At 38.5% G+C, this 19,800-nt stretch overlaps 1 protein-coding gene across 3 annotated transcripts in view; it reads left to right on the top strand.

Annotated features, from left to right (window-relative positions):
* bcas3 (BCAS3 microtubule associated cell migration factor) overlaps positions 1-19,800 on the top strand; it is a 184,850-nt gene that overhangs the window by 47,920 nt on the left and 117,130 nt on the right. For 2 of the 3 annotated variants that reach the window (XM_060887631.1, XM_060887633.1), the window contains exons 16-19: positions 6,843-6,993; positions 13,037-13,081; positions 19,108-19,232; positions 19,470-19,635. In XM_060887631.1, coding sequence (XP_060743614.1) covers positions 6,843-6,993; positions 13,037-13,081; positions 19,108-19,232; positions 19,470-19,635 — 487 coding nt within the window. The remainder of the gene's footprint in view (positions 1-6,842; positions 6,994-13,036; positions 13,082-19,107; positions 19,233-19,469; positions 19,636-19,800) is intronic. The other variant, XM_060887632.1, reaches the window with a different exon arrangement.

Below are 19,800 nucleotides of genomic sequence, written 5' to 3'. Positions count from 1 at the left end.
CAGCCCTTTGTGTGGTGCTGTGCTCTCAGCTTTGAATCACCAAGCCACAGAGTCACTGCTGGAGCTCGGAGAGCAGCGGGATTATCTCATAAGGCTTGAGTTGTGCACCTAAATTTCCTCTTGATATGAATCTAATCCAACAGAAAGGCTGCAGCTACTCGGGGAGTTGTGGTTTCTGAATGGCCTCCTGCTGGGAACGTACAGCTTTGTTTCCTCTTCTGATCAGACATTAAAGATACTGTAATGAGGACTGATGCAAAAATAAATGAAGATAAACGTGCCTGCTTTTCAGAACTCATCTTTTTGGGATTTGTACAAAATTAAAAAACTAAAACAAAAAGCTATTAACGAAAAGTAAAATTGTGGGGTTTTTTTTCTTGTTATACATAATTTGTCATTGAAGGCGGGGGGGGGACCAGTTTTGTTGTTAAATAATATCACTAACCATTATTATAACAAACAAACAAGGAAACAATTTTCTTTACAGCTTTACAGTATCTAAAATCTGAATGGAAGTTTTAGATGCAAAAATGTAGCAGTTTATTTGAGAATAAAAGAATAAATAAGTAAGTAAACATCTTGCTAGCTTTATTTTTATTCACAAACGATTCTTACGAGACAAAGCATATTTTTTAAAATGTATTTGTGAAATCCACAGTAAATGTACTGCTCGTTTAGTCCAGCTAGTTTTCTTTCCTGCATTGAAAAGACAGCACATAAACACAGCGTGCACGTTTTATTTTCACGTTTTATATTAGTAAAGATTTCACAAATTTGCATTTTAAGTCTTGTCAGGTTTTATTATAGTTCACCTAAAAAAATATCTTTATTGCTTAGATGCCTCTTTAAAGATTTTGTGTCTCACTGGCGCATGTGTGTGTATGTGTGTGTGTGTGTAAAGAGAACCGGTGTAGATTTATCAGTGATCGTGAGCTGTTGGTGATATTTCTTGTCCTTTCTCTCGGTGTGTTTTCAACACTTCTCATGACCTGAAGCTCTACAACACAAGTTCTCACCATTTTACACAGAACCTTCTCCTCCTCCTCCTCCTCACAGTAATTAACTTTACTCCTGATCTTACAGGAAATGTCTGGAAGATTTCATTTAGCCGTACATACAGCAATATATTTTTCTGTTATATTCTCTCAAAAAAGAAAAAAGAACAACAGCAAAATGTGGTAAAATATTTATTTTTGTATAAAAGGTCTGTTTTGAGTCTGCATGGTTATTTAATTATTTAAAAAACATTTATGAATTACTTAAATTAAATTTATTTTATTATTTGCAACGATGAAACCGTTTTCTTTGCGGAGAGATATATTCAATGCTGTAGGCAGAAAAGGAGGTTTGAATTTAAAGTAATGTTAATATTATTTAAACACTATAATTATTTATGCATCTGGGTTCAGAGCAGGTGGTGCATTAGTAAAAAGCTGCACATTTTAATTACATTACACATTTAGAAAATATGCCATTGTTGAAATCAGTAAATTTAGAACTTTGGGCTTGCTCATATATGTCAGATGTTTCCTTTAATTATATGACCACATGTTCTTTGCTTCCCAAATGAGTCCCAAATTAACTACGTGAGAGCAGTTTAAAGTGAGATTTAGTTTGGAGGCGAAGAACACGTGGCATTATGGTGGTCACATTAATTAAAGGAAACAGTAACGTGGTGTTGATGTTTAACACACAAAGAGCTCCTTATTTAGAAAGCGTGTTTTTGTTGAGTCATTATTAGAATTTTGGTAGACTGCTAAGATTCAGCAAATACTTGAAAGTTACAACCATTTCTTTTTGTTTTGTGTAATTTTGTTAAGACTTTAGATGGTGATAATCATCATCATCATCATCATAATAATAATAATAAAAATAATAATGTGCTATTCTATCTATCTATCTATCTATCTATCTATCTATCTATCTATCTATCTATCTAGCTATTAGTGATTATCTACAAGCAGTGAGTATTTTAAATAGACAGACAGACACAAAATTTACATAAATGTAAACATATCTTACACAAAAGTAAAGTAATATTACAAACAAAGTAATATTTCTTAAAGATCTTAAAAGATTAACATATATTCAATATAGCTAACAAACATAAAAACTTGGCACTATTTGTTTACTAAGATAGATAGATAGATAGATAGATTTATGTTTGTAAAGCTACACTGATCTGTCTGCTGTCTATCTATCTATCTATCTATCTATCTATCTATCTATCTATCTATCTATCTATCTATCGTAAACACAACTTATATATACTTTAAAGCACTACAGCAGAGGGATTTGATATATTTATTTGAATGGGAAAACTAGTGTGGAATGAATTGTAATAGTTATCAGTAGTAGTAGAGATAGTACTGCACGTTTGTGTTTGTATTTATTTATGCATGTAAGTGTTAGAAATCTCACTTGCTGAAGTTTTGGGCCATGTCGATTTAGCTGCATGTTTTCTATAATCATGTATTGACTAAAACCCTGGCACATCAGTGCTTCCACAGAGAGGATATTTCTACATCTTCAAGGCAGTGTTTTTTTGGGTGTTTTTTTTTTTTTTGGCAGATCAAAAGCCTGCTGTGGTTTAGCTTAAAGATGTCCAAAATGGCTTTTTGTCATTGGAGCCTTCATGACTCGGAGGGTTAGATATACTCCCCACTTATACATAAGTAAATTGACATGATCAGATTACTGTTTCATGATCAGAGCCACATGCTGAGGTCCATTGATTGAGTCCCTGGATGCCTTCCTGTTCATCCTCTCATGCCCCATTTGCTCACTGCGCTCAACGGAGGTGAAAGATGCAGCGCCCTGCACACACACACACACACACACACACACACGTGCACACCCTCTCTTTCGTAACAACACAACTCTCCCAAACAAACTTGCCCACATATGGTTCTAGTCATAGTGTCATCTGATCCCCTGTGTGGTACAGATTCCCAGTGTCACCAAGGTGCTTGCTGATGAGCTGGAAGTGCAGACATGTTGTATAACTGATTGAATTTCATTTTTCAGGCATCTGTATATATTTAGCATGAGTTGTTTAATAACTTAGATGTCCATATCATTTTAAATAGTATTACATATATCATATTTAAATCTCTTCTCATCTTTATAACTACAGTTCGACTTGGTTCTATATCAGCGGGTCCACAGATTTGTTTGTACTCTGTCACTAAATATCAAACTGTTCATGCTGTACGATGATAGAGATTTTTTATTATTATTTTCTCATCTCTGATACTATATTTTTTTTTATCTTGGCTTCATTTAAACGCGTACATTTCCAGCTATTAGTTAACAAAGAAAAAAAAAAAACAACAAACCAGACCGCTTCCTTTACCTTATAAACGCAGAATCAAGTATCCCGTCTCTCTTGTAAAACCAGTTACGCTACAGCAATATGTCCTAATATTCAGGACGTTTTACAGTATATTACACTTGCTGTCAATAAAATGTGCTGTCAAAACTTGCTGTCCCTAACATCTATTCAGTGGATGATGGCAGCTTGCCATGTTTGCAGATGCTGGCTCAACTCCACCGTGAGCTCAAAAATAGTAGCCCAGCAGATACCGTTTAAAAAGAAGAAGAAGAAGAAGAAGAAGAAGAAGAAGAAGAAGCTGAGGCAACCTTGGCTCTCATTCACCATTACCCAGGAGTCAGCACTGATGTCTTTTCCACCAATGTCTGATTTCCTCAGAAAACAGTAAATCTTGTGAAGTTTATTTTCTTTGCAGCATCTGTGTTTTATAATGGTCCTTTTAATTTGTTTTCACTTTGTCCAGTGGGATTGCTTTTATCCCGCACTTTCTGGTCTCCAGTTTTTTTTTTTTTCCCCTCCTGGAAGTGAGTATTTTAATAATGATTGTTCTGGGAATTGGCACAGCCAGACTTGACAACGCTTTCCCTGTAGCAGAACAGCCATTGTTCCTCTTCCTCTCGTCTTCTCCCTGCCTCTTTCAGTCCCCGCCTCCTGTGTGCTGCAGACTTCATCCAAATCATGCCTGTGAAACTTGGACTTAGAGGGGGAAAAAATTCAGGATTGGGGAAATGGTACATATATATGTATAGAAGTATTCCCTTAGCAGGGCTTTGTATAAGACGCTTTGCAGTCTCAAATCCTCCACCATTTCTCAGTGTTTAATTTTTAAACCTGCTGAAATGCAGTATATCATATATCCCGCCGTCATTATTTCCCAGCAAGGGTTTTTCATATGAATACAGAAACTCGAGAGTGGATCGTACGTGTCACTTGTTAAAGGTACTTTTCAGGAGCAAAAACATGCGCGGCACTTTCCCTGATGCAAATAGAACAGCTTGGGAGAGAAAAACAAGATATCAGTGACAGGGCAGGCAAGTCTGTGCCATTAGAAGAAAATGCAAATGAGCGAGAGGGGGCAGGATCCTGAGGGGTCAGGTGACAGCATGACCCAAGCTCTCTCCTGAGTGAGGGCTGCAACGGCTGCGGATTTGCATTGATGGATCTTCTTTCCATCGGCCTGTCACGTATGAGCGCACAAGCTCTCGCGCATGAGCCATTAATCAAATAACAGCTCTGTAGGCACCATGGCTTGGAGTGACCAGGCACCTTACACACCTAGACGTGCCACTTCTAAGACTTTGGGTCAGACAGGCCATTCTGACGTTGAAATCTACTTTGCATCCCGACTCAGTCTTGGGTGCATCTGGGAGACATGCGCAGGATTAGAGCGCTGTAAACCTGCCATGAATGTAACTGCCCCGCTTTGTGTTTTGGGCAGACGTTAAAATGATGGAGAGGAAAGGTAATACAAGGGCAGAGTATGTCATCTTGGAAAGATGCTAAATTCATTAAGATTTTTCCTTCCTCTTCTCCTCGTCTTTGTCTGTCAGAAGCACCATTATGGGTTTTCAGGCTGCTTCCTGTTCAAATTCCTTTTCTTTTCTGCTGCTCTTGCGCACAAAAGGTAGCTGCGTTTGGGGTGTAGTGGTTTTGAAATGTGAAGGGCCCTCGAGAGCCAGGCACTGCGTGGAATAGGGCGGGGGGTTTGTGTAATGTCTCCAGCAAAAGCCTGGCTTTATTGAGGGCCATGAGCCCTAAATAGCCGCTCTTGGGTAAGCACAAAGCCAGCGTTTCTGGGCATTAGTGAAACACAGAGAGTCTGGGTAATGATCTAAAACCCCTCTAAAACACTGGTGCACGGCTGTTCTCAGCGCTTTCACTCCAAGATAATCAGGTTTTATGTTTTAGAATTCTCCCATTGAAGGCTTTTGCTCTGTGTATAACCTGAAATTCTATACGATTACAGAGACGGTCTCAAAAACATAGCAGTTTGATGAAACATAATGGAGGAAGAAAAACACCTCTTTGTTGATTAAGCTGTATGTTTATTCTATAGGATGTATATTATTGTGGCTTTTGAATACACACACGCACACACAGAAGAAGAAGAATGGAATACACATCACAGACATTTATATTTCAGGTAACACTGTGACAATATGACTTTTCTGAGTGTAGAAATCTTATCATATTTCCTTATGGTAGTAAAGTCTGAAGTCTAAAATGCACTAAAATAAGAATAAAAATGGCTTTGTGTTGAACACTTAAGAGTTGCACTTACAGATGTTGTAGGTAAGTAAGTCTTAATTACTTACTGTATGAAATCAAGTGATGTTTAGGCTTCATTAACATTTGCACTGCACCCTGCACTGCTGGCGTAAACAGTATACTTCATTATCACTCATTTCTTTACTAGCTCGTGGGTTCAAGTATTTGAATTGGCTTTGGATCTTTTATAAAAACATGCAGGAAATACAGAGCATGCTGAGGCCTGTCGAAAACAGGTGTCCTTTTTATTAATAAAATGAATTCTCTGGTGTATTTCGGCAGATCGTAATGCCGTTAATGGTGTGTGTGTGTGTGTGTGTATGTATGAATTTATATTTGTATATATATTTATATACAGTATGGAGTTGTAGCAGGATGGTGTGGAGCATAGTGTTTGATCATCAGCTTTCTTTTAAATCTGTACTGTCCTCTATTTGTTTTTGTTTGTTTTTTTCAAGATAAACTTTTAAATCTGAAAGACCTTTTTCAGATGGGATATAACCTGTAGGATATGATTGTATGTCATAGCCACTTTGTGCAGGTTTGTCAATTTGTGTGGGGGTTGTTTGATGAGTGGGGGTAATTTAAGCAAGGCTGTGATTGCGGTTGATTAACGCGGGCCTCTGTAGTGTAGCATCTTGAGCCAGTTAGCCTTAATCAGGCCTATGCTGGACTCTAAAGAGTTGTTCGGAGATGTGTGTGTGTGTGTGTGTTGTGCGCTGTGGGTGTCAGTAAATCACAGGGCAGGATGATATGTTATTGTAAAAATAAACCGGGGAGATTTGAGAATTTTTTTTTTTCCTCTGTTTGAAACTGTGCTCATGTTTTCTTTTATGTTCGCAAAGTGGATTAAAGGCCGGTAATACACAATCAATGAGAATTCCTGTCCCAAAGATCATTTTGTGTAGTAAATAATATGCGTAAATTGTTTTGACACCTCTGCTGGGATGATTTCATATATAAAGATGGATACAGCCCAGAATTTGGAGACGTGGAGGTTGTCATTATCATCTGCCTTTACTGTAGTTCTGTATCACATTCTCTGTATTTCAAACATGTTACAAAATGAAAACTAAAAAGTGTGGGGTTTTAGCTTGAGGTTTTTGTTTATCCTAGAGACCTAGTGAACTAACACAAGGACTTGATTTTGAAACTGCGAAGCACTTCAGTTGGATTTCTGTCACAGAAAAGTAGCTTAAATAAATTAGATGCTAATTTGTCTTTTGTTTTTTTTTAACAGCCAAACTCACCAACCAAGAGTCCTATAACAACTTCACCAACAACAACATGGGGAATCCGCGGCTGTCTCCTCTGCCAAGCCTGATAGTGGTGCTGCCGCTGGCACAGATTAAACAGCCCATGACTCTGGGCACCATCACCAAGCGCACAGGGTGAGTTTCTTCACATGCTCTTCAACTACGATTTAACTAAGAATTGGGTCCTCCAGTTTATAGGGTACAAAATGGGTCTGTATTCGTCATCCATGACTATCAGAAACTTTATACAGTTTGAATGACTCTGTACTGGCTTTCCGTGCTGGCTGCTCACCTTCAGGGCCAGCCGTAGTACTACAAACATGTCTCAGCTGATTTTGGGTGTCATGACATTTTGTTTTCAGGGTACAATTGGATTTTTTTATTTAAAAAACGCCACGTCAGTGAGTGTGAGTAGGAATTTATTTGTTTGTTTGTTTGTTTGTTTGTTTACTTATTTTTATCCACAATTTGTCACTCTTTTTTAAAATCTATTGCTCACGTCATCCTGCCTTACTCCTCTACATTCGGCAAATCTCATTTTTAAATTCCCTATTCGTATCCCGTGGTATTTGAATGATCGTGTTTGTTTGCCAACAGTGTGGTTGTGGTCTATTGTTTTAATTTTTTTTTGTTGTATAGAACATGAGGGCAAAAATGAGGAAAGTGAGTTAGCTTATTTCATGCAAACTGTGTCAGTTTTCAAACCAATCATGAACGAGTTTGCATCTGCTGTACGAACAGGATTTAGATTCCTGTCTTCTTGGTGCGTATAGTTCGACTGGTATGCAAACCCAGCTCCGTGTTCTCCTTTATGTTGTTCTTCTCTCGACTCATAATTCAGGTATAATTGATGAATAATACCTGCCAAACGCGGAGCCTAGCTTGCGGATCGCCTCCGTGTAATATGAAAACATCCTTAAAAACTAGTCAACCGTATCAACGACTGCAGTAAGCATTTACATACTGGCTCGTCATAATTGCGATTTATGCCAATTGTTTATTTTTATTTAAATGGAAAGTTTGAATGGGAAATCCACTAACGAAACAAGTGATGCAGCAGAGGCAATGGCAGAGCCATAAACACAGAGATGATGTACTGTGGGTGGAGGAGTGGAGGCTTATGGTTAAGAGACTTGTAGATTTATGGAAATATTTTATATGTCATAGAAACATGCAAACGGAATATTTTTTTTTTGCATGAATTTGAACAATTCCTAGTGTGGAGTTACTTTACCTATGTGTAATGACACCACTCTTCTTAGGATTGATTATATTAATGTTTGCCAGATTTTAATGTCTCCTTGTAGCACAGTGATGTTGAATTCTCAGATCTCTGCTTGGTGTTGATTTATTTAACATCAGCTCTAACAGTAGGTCCAGCTGTGATCTCAAACACTGGTTTATATTACATTTACATTTGCGGCATTTGGCAGCCGCCCTTATCCAGAACGACCTACATTTTATGTTATTTTATACAACTGAGCAATTGGGGGGCCTTGTTCAGGGGCCCAGCAGTGACAACTTGGTGGATTAGAATTCATGTGATGATGTGCTTTAGGTTTCTCAGTAACATTGATGTCTTGATGTCAACATCTTATCAAGAGAGAAACAGAAATAGGCTGGTGAGGGATATGCAGTAAATGATAACATGAACTTAACTCATGGACAATCTAGAGTAACAAATATAACGACGGTTAAGTACTGTTGACGTAATAAAAGATGTGCTGAGTGTTGCGGTGGTGAAAGTAGTGTGCACGCTGATTGTTTTCCTGTAAGAGTTTTCCCTGTTGTGTTTTTTTCTTGACTTATCTTATTTCTGTAGTATTGTTGAAAGAAAGTATTCATCCTTTTCATAATCATGGCCCTGGCTGATTCCACACACCTCCACTGTCATTATTGCTGGATATCAGGCAGTGTACACGCTCTCTCCTTCTCATCTGTACTTTCTTTTCTACAGGTGGATTTTGTTTTCATTCTCATCATCTTTTCCTGTTCTGAATGCCTATAGCAGTGACTATAGCAGCTCACACACCCTTAGTGTTGTAGAAACGTGGGGTGAAGTGACATATTTGTCTCTCTACACTGTACCACACTATGAAGGGAACTAGATGTTTGACATGAGCAACCTTGTACCAGTGCAGCGTGGAGCAGGGTGCAGGTCTCCTGCCCTCTTGCTTGCACGTTCAGACTCTCAGACTGACTGCGCAGGAGCAGTGAAACCCATCTGTCAGACAGCGCAGGCCTCCTCACCGTGTGTATCTGGACAACACTCTGAGCACATGCATTTACACCTGCATGAACAATCCCTGTTGGCAGGATGGAGGTGGGACACACCAGGTGCTCAGCCTTTTGTGTGTGCTGCGCTGCTGTGTGTTTATACACTCATGTCTACTTCAGCTTGTAGACACACACACACACAGTAGGGTCAAGGATAGGGCAAAAAAAAATAGACTATTCGAAGAAATCCCACACACTCCATTGATGCACTGATCCATGTTCAAAGCTATGAGAACAACACTATGGAAAAATATTAAATGTATTGTAAGTGTGGAATAAGTTATTTGCATAATAATCAGATTTTAATCCTGGATGATTTGTAGAATTTTTACTTCATTAAACATTCGCCTGTAATATTTGGGTGTTTTGGCCTGATTAAGGTGTAATTATGCCTTTAAAAATAAATGGTCTTGCCTGTGTGGCAAATACATTACACATTAATTGTCATTGGTATTTATGATTAAAATGCCTGTTTTCGTCTGCTGTCCCTGGGCAGGTTAAGGTCAGGGCTGTATGCAGGATATTAGAGTTTGTTTACTCCAACCTCAGCACGCTATATCTTCATGGAGCTCGCTTTGTGCACAGTGACATTGCGATGTAGATATACAAGTGTCTCTGCTATACAAGTGAGCGCTTCCAAGTTTGTGCCATCAGTTTGGAGAAGGACACATATGGGTTTGGTGGTCAGGGACACATATAGTCAGGCCTTATAGTGTAGACTCAGATTAAAAAAAAAACAATCACTTCCTTGACTTTGGAAAATGACAGAATTTACAAAAGAAATCTTGCAAAGGCATCAGTAACAATAAATCAATGAGTAAGTAAAGTGGTAGGACTCGCACTACGTTCTCGTTCACAGCTCGTTCACAGGAAGAAAATGTTATAAAGTCTGATGGGGTAAATATTTGTAAATGATATATTAAGAAAAAGAAAACCGAGAACTCAGTTTGAGAATGTAACTGTAATAGTCATGACTTCACTGTGGAGCAAAACAAACTAAATTATCCTTTAAGCATAATTTTGTTGACTGTTGATCTGCAGCTATGTGTGTGGTATAACAGCTACATTGCTTTACAAACTTTATACGCTAGTTTATTCACCCAGTGTTTTTCTCTATAATTACTGTCCTGGTGGTAACATACAGTGCTGAAGTGATGAGACTTAAATTGAGCTGAGCAGTAGTAGAGCATCTCTGTGAATTTAATATCATCTCTAGTTTTATTTTAACTGCCTTGCAAATATTTGCAGTACATCATGCTCTGTGTTGTCGATTGTTCAAACGATTAGCATATAAAGAATATCCACGGTGCTTGTTATTAAAATTTCACAATGTAATTGGTTGATGTCCATTTTGGCATGCAAGAAGTTTTCATAATGAGCTCAGTGTTTGTAGTGAATAGTTTGTAAGGCATAATTTCTACCACAGGGTTTCTCTCTCTCTCTCTCTCTCTCTCTCTCTCTCTCTCATTCTCTCTCTCTCTCTCTCTCTCTCTCTCTCTCTCTCTCTTACCCTCTCTCTCATTCTCCTTCTCTCTCTCATTCTCCCTCTTCCTCACCTCTCTCTCTCATTCTCTCTCTCTCTTTCTCTCACTCTCTCTCTCTCTCTCTCTCTCTCTCTCTCTCTCTCTCTCTCTCTCTCTCTCTCTCTCTTACCCTCTCTCTCATTCTCCTTCTCTCTCTCATTCTCCCTCTTCCTCACCTCTCTCTCTCTTTCTCTCTCATTCTCTCTCTCTCTCTTTCTCTCTCCCTGTCTCTCTCTCTCATTCTCTTATTTTCTGTCTCCCCCCTCTCTCTTACCCACCTCTCATTCCCTTCTTCCTCACCTCCCTCTCGTTTATTCTCTCTTTCATTTTTTAACTCTCTCTCTCTCTCTCTCTCTCTCCCTCTCTCTCTCCCTCTCCGTCTCATTCTCCCTCTCTCCCCCCCCTCTCTCATTCTCTCTCTCTCTCTCTCTCTCTCTCTCTCTCTCTCTCTCTCTCTCTCTCATTCTCTCTTTTCCTGCAGCCAGTCAGAATAAGACCAGGGGGATGTGATGATCGTGACTGGTTGTACATCAGCCAGTGAAAATAGTGAAGGCGTGGCTTCATGCTGTCAGTTAAATAAATAGCACAATTGTGTTAAAAAGCTGTTGCTTTTTCCCTAGCAATTAACTAAAGGAGTGTCTTAACTGTCAGATGTACAGTGTACTGAAACACCATTTTTTTAACCATTTTTAATCTTAAAAAAAAGAAAAAGTGTTTTGTTTAATTTGTGTTGCCTTTAAGAAGAACAAAATGTAGGTGAAAATACTGTCACAATTATTACTATAGATTGTAAATTAATTGAAAGATGTGGTGATTCTGTAAGAACTTTAGTGTTACTCAGCTACTCATATTAGGTTTTTTATAGACACAAATTCGGTTAACGATTCTCTTTTATTTCTGAATGTAAAGCAGTTTTTATTATTCCAGTTTAACCCTCTGTCAAAATGATCACTTGTGTTATCACCATGAACATTTAACCCAAGCCACAGGCTTTTCCATGGGGACCTACAAAACACACACCGGCTCTTCCGTTTATCCGTTAACACAGCTGGACATTTACTGAAGCACTTGGTCTGAAGTACTTCTCTTATGGATGGGGGCTATTGAGGACCAATCCTGCAAGCTGCTGGACTGATCATGCACCTCTGTCATGCCTTCATCTGCCAGCTCCAGTCTCTGTGTCACTGTGAATCAGGCTATAAATCAGAACTTCACACACAACGATCCTTGCTAGCCAACCCAACTCTAACCACTGTCCTCAGCATGCTGCTGCCATTCTCACCATGTTAAGTTGATCAGGGAAGCACACATGGTACATTAACAGCTGATCCCCAACTCTTCTCAAGTATGGAGCAGATTTAACAATGATGTCTATCGATTTGTTTGCAAAGTGATCATAGTGATGTGAGTTCCACTCGGTAGAACAGCGACTAACTTTTTATACTAATATACAATCAAGAACCACTAAAATAAGAACACTGTACACCCGTTCACCATGAATGCAAATATCCAATCATCTGGATCAGCACAATGGATGAAAACTTGCCGATAGATGACAAGAGCTTCAGTTAATGTTCACATTAAACATCAGAATGGAGAAAAATCTGATCTCTGTACAAGATGGGCTGGTTTGAGTATCTCAAAGGAGGATCTTTCACACATCAGTTTGTAGAGTTTACACAGAATGGGGCAGAAAACATGATGTGAGTGACAGTTCTGTGGGCAGAAATGCTTCATTAATAAGAGAGGTCACAGGAGAATGGCCTGGTTGGTTTGAGCAAGTCTACCGTAAGTCAAATAATCTCTCTGTACATCTGTGTAGAGCAGAAAGGCAGCTCAGAACACAATAAGGTTGAACCTTGAAGCAAATGGGCTTCATTAGCAGAATACTCTCTTGTCAGCCAGTACAGGAATCTGAGGATCTGGAGAGCTAAATGTAGTTTTACAGCCCAAGCGAAGTTTTCAACTGATTTAAACTGCAATTTGATCTAGACACCTAATAGTGCTTGATGAAATACTCCAAGAATGTTAAGAAGATCTAACTGGATACTTTGGTTCTCGTTTCTCAGGAAAAGGAAAACTTTTTTTAATGCAGTTTTTATGGTTAGCAGTTAATGTCCATGTGTCCATTTAATTCTGCAGACTCTGCCCAAGAGTCTTAAATCAATTTGGCCTTATACTGTATTCATTATAATGATGAAAGATAGAACCAGAAATAAATAAAAATAAAAAACGTGAAAAAATGTGATCTCTTTTATAATTAATCTTTTGTGATATTCTCAATGATTGATTGTATGATACTCTGTGCTGTTTTTGACCAATTAATTGGACATTAATGGTTTTTTCATGTATGTGTGTGTATCTCTCCCGTCACGAAGACCCTACCTCTTTGGGGCAGGATGTTTTTCCATTAAAACTCCATGGTGAGTTTTTCCAGTTCATTCCCAGCATGCTTCACTTTGTATTCTCACCCGTGATCCAGTGCATTCGTTTCATTCATTTAGTATTTTTAGCTTGCTGCCATCAGACTGTTTTTTGTTTTTTTGTTTGTTTTTTTTTTACAGTATTTTTTTCTTCTAGAAGCCTGTTTTAACCCTTAATATTCCTTTTCCCTCCTCTTTTCTCTCTTTGCTTCTTTGTATATTATTTGATGAGAGCTGATCATTTATTTCAATAGCATAACATTCTGGATAATAAATTAAAAATAAGTCCTTAACATATGCAGTCCAAATATTCTAACTGATTTCTTCTTTTGAGTTATTTTGAGGCATTTACCTCTTGTGAGTTACCGAAGTTGTTTTCTGAGTTAAGCAGTGTGTTGTGGTGTCCGTGTGTTCATGTGATTCTGGAGAGTGTGTCTCTGTGTGTGAAGGCTTTATTCCCAGAAGCACTGGGTTTCAGGAACATCACAGAGCTTCACTTGTGCAGTGCTTGACTTCAGGCCAGTTTCCCACAATTACTTATCCATTGCTTGCTTCATTTATCTTGTTTGGACTGAAAGACAATGATTGTTTAGTCAACCGCATCATCTTTGTGCTCTGCTTCATCTTAATTTGTGATTTCCAAGACCTGGCGACTTGAAAAAAGACGCTGAACTCCACAGGGGAGGGGAAGAGTGACGGCTGGGGCAGTCATGCATGTTGTTCTCTTTTAGATTGTAGGACATAATTATTTAATTGTAATTACACCATAGTGCTGATGAATTCTTGATTGTAATTGGTTACAAGGTGTTGATTAATCATCTATTATAGCAGCTCTGGCATAAGTTTATATGAACACACTCATACAAATATGTCAAAACTAACGTTAATAATGCATCGTTAATAATGCGAGTCGAGCTTTTTTGCCTAAGGAGACGTTTATTCAACATCCTCGGGTGTCAGTGTTTTTTTATTATTTATTTATTTTTTTTTATAAACGTCACTACGGGGAAAGGCTTCAGAGCAGAAAATGTATTTTTGGTTTTTCTGTTCTCTTTTTTAAGTGTAGTGAAAGAATGACTTTTTGTAGTTGCTATAACATAAGTGATCATAAGGACTAGCTTGTAAACAACTTGGGTTTGTTCATAAATAGACAACTGTAATCCAAAGTGCTGTGTTATAAGAGGAATATAACATTTTAGCATTGATACGTTGATTATTTTACTATAACAGCATGCCCACTGCATAATGTGTTCCATCTCCCTGATGTCAGATTTGTAGCAAAAACAAAATGATTCATTTTATTTTATTAAAAAAAAAACATTTTCCATAATATGCATAGTTCTTATTTCTTTACAACATTAGAAATGTTAAGTGTTTAATATGAAACATTTCTATCTATTTCTAGGAGACCTGACGATTAAACAGTTCATCATGAACTGATCATCATAAAGCGTTTAATACTCAGATTATAATCTTCTCCACTATATATTACATAATCTCATCACTCACACCTGCAAAAAAAACGCTAGCCAACACCGCGGGTGTGTTTGACTAATACAGATTAATTGCATGCACATCTGCACAGGCTGTTTCATATTTTCTGGAAATGTTTGCAGTCAGAGTGTAGATCGTAGATAAGGGATTTATGAATGGTTTAATTTAACTGGCCCACTTACAAGGAATCTCAGGCCATTAAAAGAATCCTATTTGTGATCATTTCGGTAAAAAACTTCCACTGGATGGTCTCGTTAAGGGTTTTGAGCCGCCTTGATTGCGACCTCTGAATAAAAAGCATGTGCTGCCTTCCTTTTGGTCTGGAAATAAGAGCTCCATCTTATGACCGAGTTCTTGTCTTTTTTTTTTCCTGTTTTAGTGCTCTGAGAATTCAGAGACATTTTGTTTTGAGAAACTTTTAGATCCTTATTGATTTTTTCCTTTCACTTCCCTTATTTAGATATTTTCTTGAGTTTCTCTTAATTAAATGAAATAACTCCTCAAATGATCCAGGGGATCACGTGACAAAGGTTGATCTGTTAAGCCGACGAAGCCGAACTTCAGCTTGTCTTGTGCTAAAATCTTTGCCGTGTCCTTTGATGATGCGTGTTTTTAAAAGATTATACCTTTGCCTCTGATGCTGAACCATTCATGCTTTCCACAAGGAGGAGTGTGGTTAGAGCCCCAAACCGTTATTACACAACCGCATGAGCTCATCGTTCAGTTAAATCTTGCCGCACTCCAGGCCTGCGGAACTTGCATTAGTGGCTGTTTCATCGCGGAAAGAAAAGTCGCACAGGAATGAGAGTGGCTTTTTCAGTGGTGTTGTGATGAGGTGGAACGATGGAAATGGAGGAGAAAAGCCTTCATTCTTGCCTCAGCGTTAGATGCACGGCTACGCTGTTTACGGCGGAAAAAAGCTCTCAAGTGGCCACCATTAGCACATTTTGTACCGCAGCCATGTGCTCTGCCTGTGTTTGGGGAAAAGACTGCTGTAAAACAAGAAATATGATGTTGAAGGACATTGCCCCATGCTGCTGAACTCTTTCAAGCACACTCTAATACCGGACCCTCCAGATATACGCCGTCTATATGGACGTCTCGGCCAAAGTCACGGACGGTGCAGTGCTGTGGCTCTTTGTAGCTCTGACAGGATCTAGAGCTCTGTCGTATTTGTTTACTACAGGCCCTGAAAATAAATGGCGGCTGCTTCTGGTCCTCGATGGCGCCTTGCCTGCTCCCAGACTCTAATGCACGGGGACTTTGATCGTGGACATTACAGATTGAATTATGCCCTTGAGGAAAAGCTATTAGCTCAAGTCAAGAGGCCTCATTTGTTAAATTAAAAGTGGAAATGACATGCGAGGAGTCTTTTCAGTGAATTAGTAATACAGGGAAAAAAAGAATCCCTTTCAGAGTCTGTGCTTTAGGGAACTGCAAAAACAGAAAGAAAATACAAAGAGAGGAAAAGGCCAAAGAAAGAAAATTGGATCCTGTTCACTAACATTCATCTTTCTTTCTCCAGCAGCACACTAAATATGTTTATTTTTTATATTTCATTGCTATTGGGTTACACTTTTTTGCAGGATGTTTTCAGTGCCAGTATTTATTCTGAATAAGCCACACATACACATGGTCTACGGAATGGCTGCAGCCTGCGTTGTCTGTCATGAGAGCTGAAACCCCAACACTTTCAGGCCACTTACACCGAGAGTAAGAGGAAGAGTGATTTAAAACGCAGACATATCAACGCCAGCGGTTGTTTTACTTAAAGAACCAGAACATTATGAACCAAGCTGTGATCCGGCTCTGCTGGCAGCTGCCACTGACCAAAGCCTCTTCAAAGAGTTTTCCTTAAAACCTCACTGGCATGATGCTTCTCAGTTGCCCGGGTTCAGGAGCACAGCCAAGCCTGCTGTGCAGCTCCGACCTGCGCCATGCGTCGCTCTCACTGTCCTAATAATAGGCTATTTTATATTCCAAGGTTGCCATTTATTCATTAAAACATATCCTGAAGAATAATGTTATTCCCAGGTTTTATTGTCAAAAGCTCCAAGCAAAGAAAAGTGATATGATAGTGTTTCCTCTCTACCACTCAAAGCTCCTGTGATTTACAGAAATTAACAAGAAGTCAGCTTGAAGTCAGGTTGGATTTCTTCTGCTAGTGGAAGGAATACTCGGTCTCGAGGCTTTAAGGAAAACAGCACACTTAAATTATGCAAGTTTGAGGTGTATTTAGTGCTTGTGGTGCTAATCTTTTGGTTGGTGCTGTATTTTTTAAGTTAACCGTTTATGCCTTAGTTGTGAATTGGCAGAAAATCTGGAGGTAGAATGAATAATATAGGAGATTATTGTTAACCAGTGAAAATGACAAAAGAGCAGCATGTCAATGAAAGAAGTTTAAATCAAACCAATTCTTTTAAAATAACTCCTAGATGCCATTGAAGCTCACGTGGTAATGATAAAAATTATGTTATTCATAGTGGATTTTTCTCTAGAGAGGAGAAAGCCACTACACGAGACATTGTTTGTGGTGTGTAGTGTTATTTTATCATCCACTATAAATGGCTTCTGTTAGCTGAATGAATGAATGGTATCTGTGGAAAATATTTTTACTGTCATTAGACTAGGAGAAGAGCGAAACAGGCCAGACCGTACAGAGCAAGATGCACACACTTTTTTTTTTTTTTTTGAAGTTTATTTAACTCTTCACTTATACAACACTAATAAATACGCTGCAGATTTTCTGCACCATAGACCTCACCCCGTGCGTGCTGCTAGCTAAACAAAGACGTCATCATCACTCCTCATCCTAAGAGTAATTTATGACTTGCTGACAGCTTTAGAGGAAGTGAAATAGTGAGAGCTGAGAACAGCAACAGGTCACTCAGCACCTAGCAGTGTGTCATGCAGGGCAGAAGGGAAGAGTTCAACTACTGGACAATCTGTTTACATCAGTCTTTAAAGCAGCAAGGCTGTAAAATATTTTACAGTTTGAATATTCTCAGCATTATTATCCAGCTCTGATTCCAGCACCGGGACACCTCACAGTCATCAGGATTAAATGCTTTTGAAAATATAAACACAATGCCTAAATGTTCCTCCCTACAGTAGTGTATTGACCAACATGACAGAAAAAGATTTACTACTTCTGTTATATCTGCAGATTAGTTTTCCCCTATATCTAGACATATATTGTATAAAGGGTTTTATTTGGAATTATATTATGCAGTAGAAAGTTAGGAACGTGCCACTTACCCCACACTGCAGTTTCAGTTTCCATGTGACCGCTTCATTCCACCGCTCAGCCGTTTTCTGTGTTCGGTTTCATCAAACCACTTTTGGCTTGCAAAATAATTCAATAGCCTATAATAAATTCTTTTAAAGGCGTAATCTAGAAAGAGACATGCACAGACAGCTGCTCAGCCTCCATTTGAAGCAGATTTATAAGCAAATGACAGCAATTATGTGACCAGAACAGTCTGCCAGTATGTGTGAGAAGCTTTTAGGACTACAGAACTAGAATAGATGGATTTTGTGTAAAAAATAAATACATCTATTTGTTTGTTTGTTTGTTTGTTTATTTATTATCTGAAAATATTGATGTGCAGTTTATGATGGTCTTTATTTTATAATCTTAATATATAAGATTGCATTTTACAAGACTAAAGCGAATTAGAGTCGAATCAGACAAGGCACACTTTGGCAAAGTTGAAATGTTTGAAATGACACTTCTGCATATTCTAATTTACATGTTTAAAATCCTAAAATCCTAGTTAGTTTTGTTTACCTCAAATATCCTTCAAATATACAAGTGCATGTTTTGGAGATACTGTGCTAATGAGAATCTAGGATCTAGACAGAGTGAGAACCTGCAAAACCACCTAATGCCATACATAAAATAACACAAACATAATTTGGTGTGTGTTTAATTACTTATTGTTGATTGTTCTTTTATTTAGGTGTTTTCAGGCTGATTTCGAATGTAGACCACACAACACTGGGGGAAAAATCTCTCTCTCTCTCTCTCTCTCTCTCTCTCTCTCTCTCTCTCTCTCTCTTTTATTTTTACTCATCCTGTGTTCAGTTTTATTGTAAACGTGATTTTTTTTTGTGCTACGCAGCTGTCAGCAACGCAAAATTTGTTCTGATGTAAACACTAAAGATACACAATATTATTGTTGTTGTTGTTGCTGTCGTCATCTCATTCTGGGATGTGAGCTGTTCCTGGATCATTCAAAGCATTTGAAATACATCGTCCATATGCGGGGAATGTTGTTTTAATTTATTCATCTCAATTTGATGTCTTTTCTTTTCATTGATGTGGATTTGAGTTTCCACTTTGCTGTGACTTCCTGCCACAGATTTTCTAAAGCAGATTGCAGAAGCCACTCTCTAAATCTCTCTCTCTCTCTATCCCTCTCTCTAGCTCTCTCTCTCTCTCTAGCTCTCTATTGCTCTCTCTCTCTGTTGCTTTTGTTCTACTTTCCTGTCTTTCTCTTATTCCTTATTGCTGTGTTTGTTTCTTACAGTAAAGCCAAGCCACCACCCCAGATCTCTCCTAGCAAGTCTATTGGAGGGGAGTTCTGTGTAGCTGCTGTGTTTGCATCTTCACGCTCTTGGTTCATCACTAACCCCAACATGAAGAGAGAAAAAGGTCAGACCTGGACACATACAATGTACAACTTGTACACAGTAAATCAAACATCATTCACAAGACTCAATGCTGAACTCAATACTAAGGGATCTGTTAATGTTGCCTGACAGCTAACATTTATTTCAGACTGTTTTAAAACAACACAAAAGATTCATTTGTCCCTCTTGTTTTTTTTTTTTGTTGTTGTTTAGTTTAAAGAGTCAATTGTTCCGAAAAACATTTATCTGCTCTTTATAGATCAGTCTCGCCAGGCTGTGGTTGATTCTCTCTATATCGCAAGCTGCTATGGTACTCTGGTAGAGCATGTGCTGGAGCCTCGGCCAATCAGCACAGCGCAGAAGATAGGTGATGACACACCTCTGGAGTTAAACACCTGCCCCAGGGCATGCTGGACTTTGGCCAGGTACTACCATCATGGTTTTGCACTGTGCATAACAGTTAAGAACAGCATAACGTAGCATTCTTTCATGAACAAAAATTAGTATACATTCAAAGGCATCCAGTGTAATTGGGTTTTGCAGCCCACACGCTACGTTTGAACACACAGCGTTATTCCGTGTCTAACTTT

This window comes from Tachysurus vachellii, chromosome 15 (genome assembly GCF_030014155.1).
Source record: "Tachysurus vachellii isolate PV-2020 chromosome 15, HZAU_Pvac_v1, whole genome shotgun sequence".
NCBI lineage: Eukaryota > Metazoa > Chordata > Actinopteri > Siluriformes > Bagridae > Tachysurus > Tachysurus vachellii.
The sequence above is the reverse complement of the archived record's forward strand: the minus strand, read 5'-3'. Positions and strand labels throughout refer to the sequence as shown.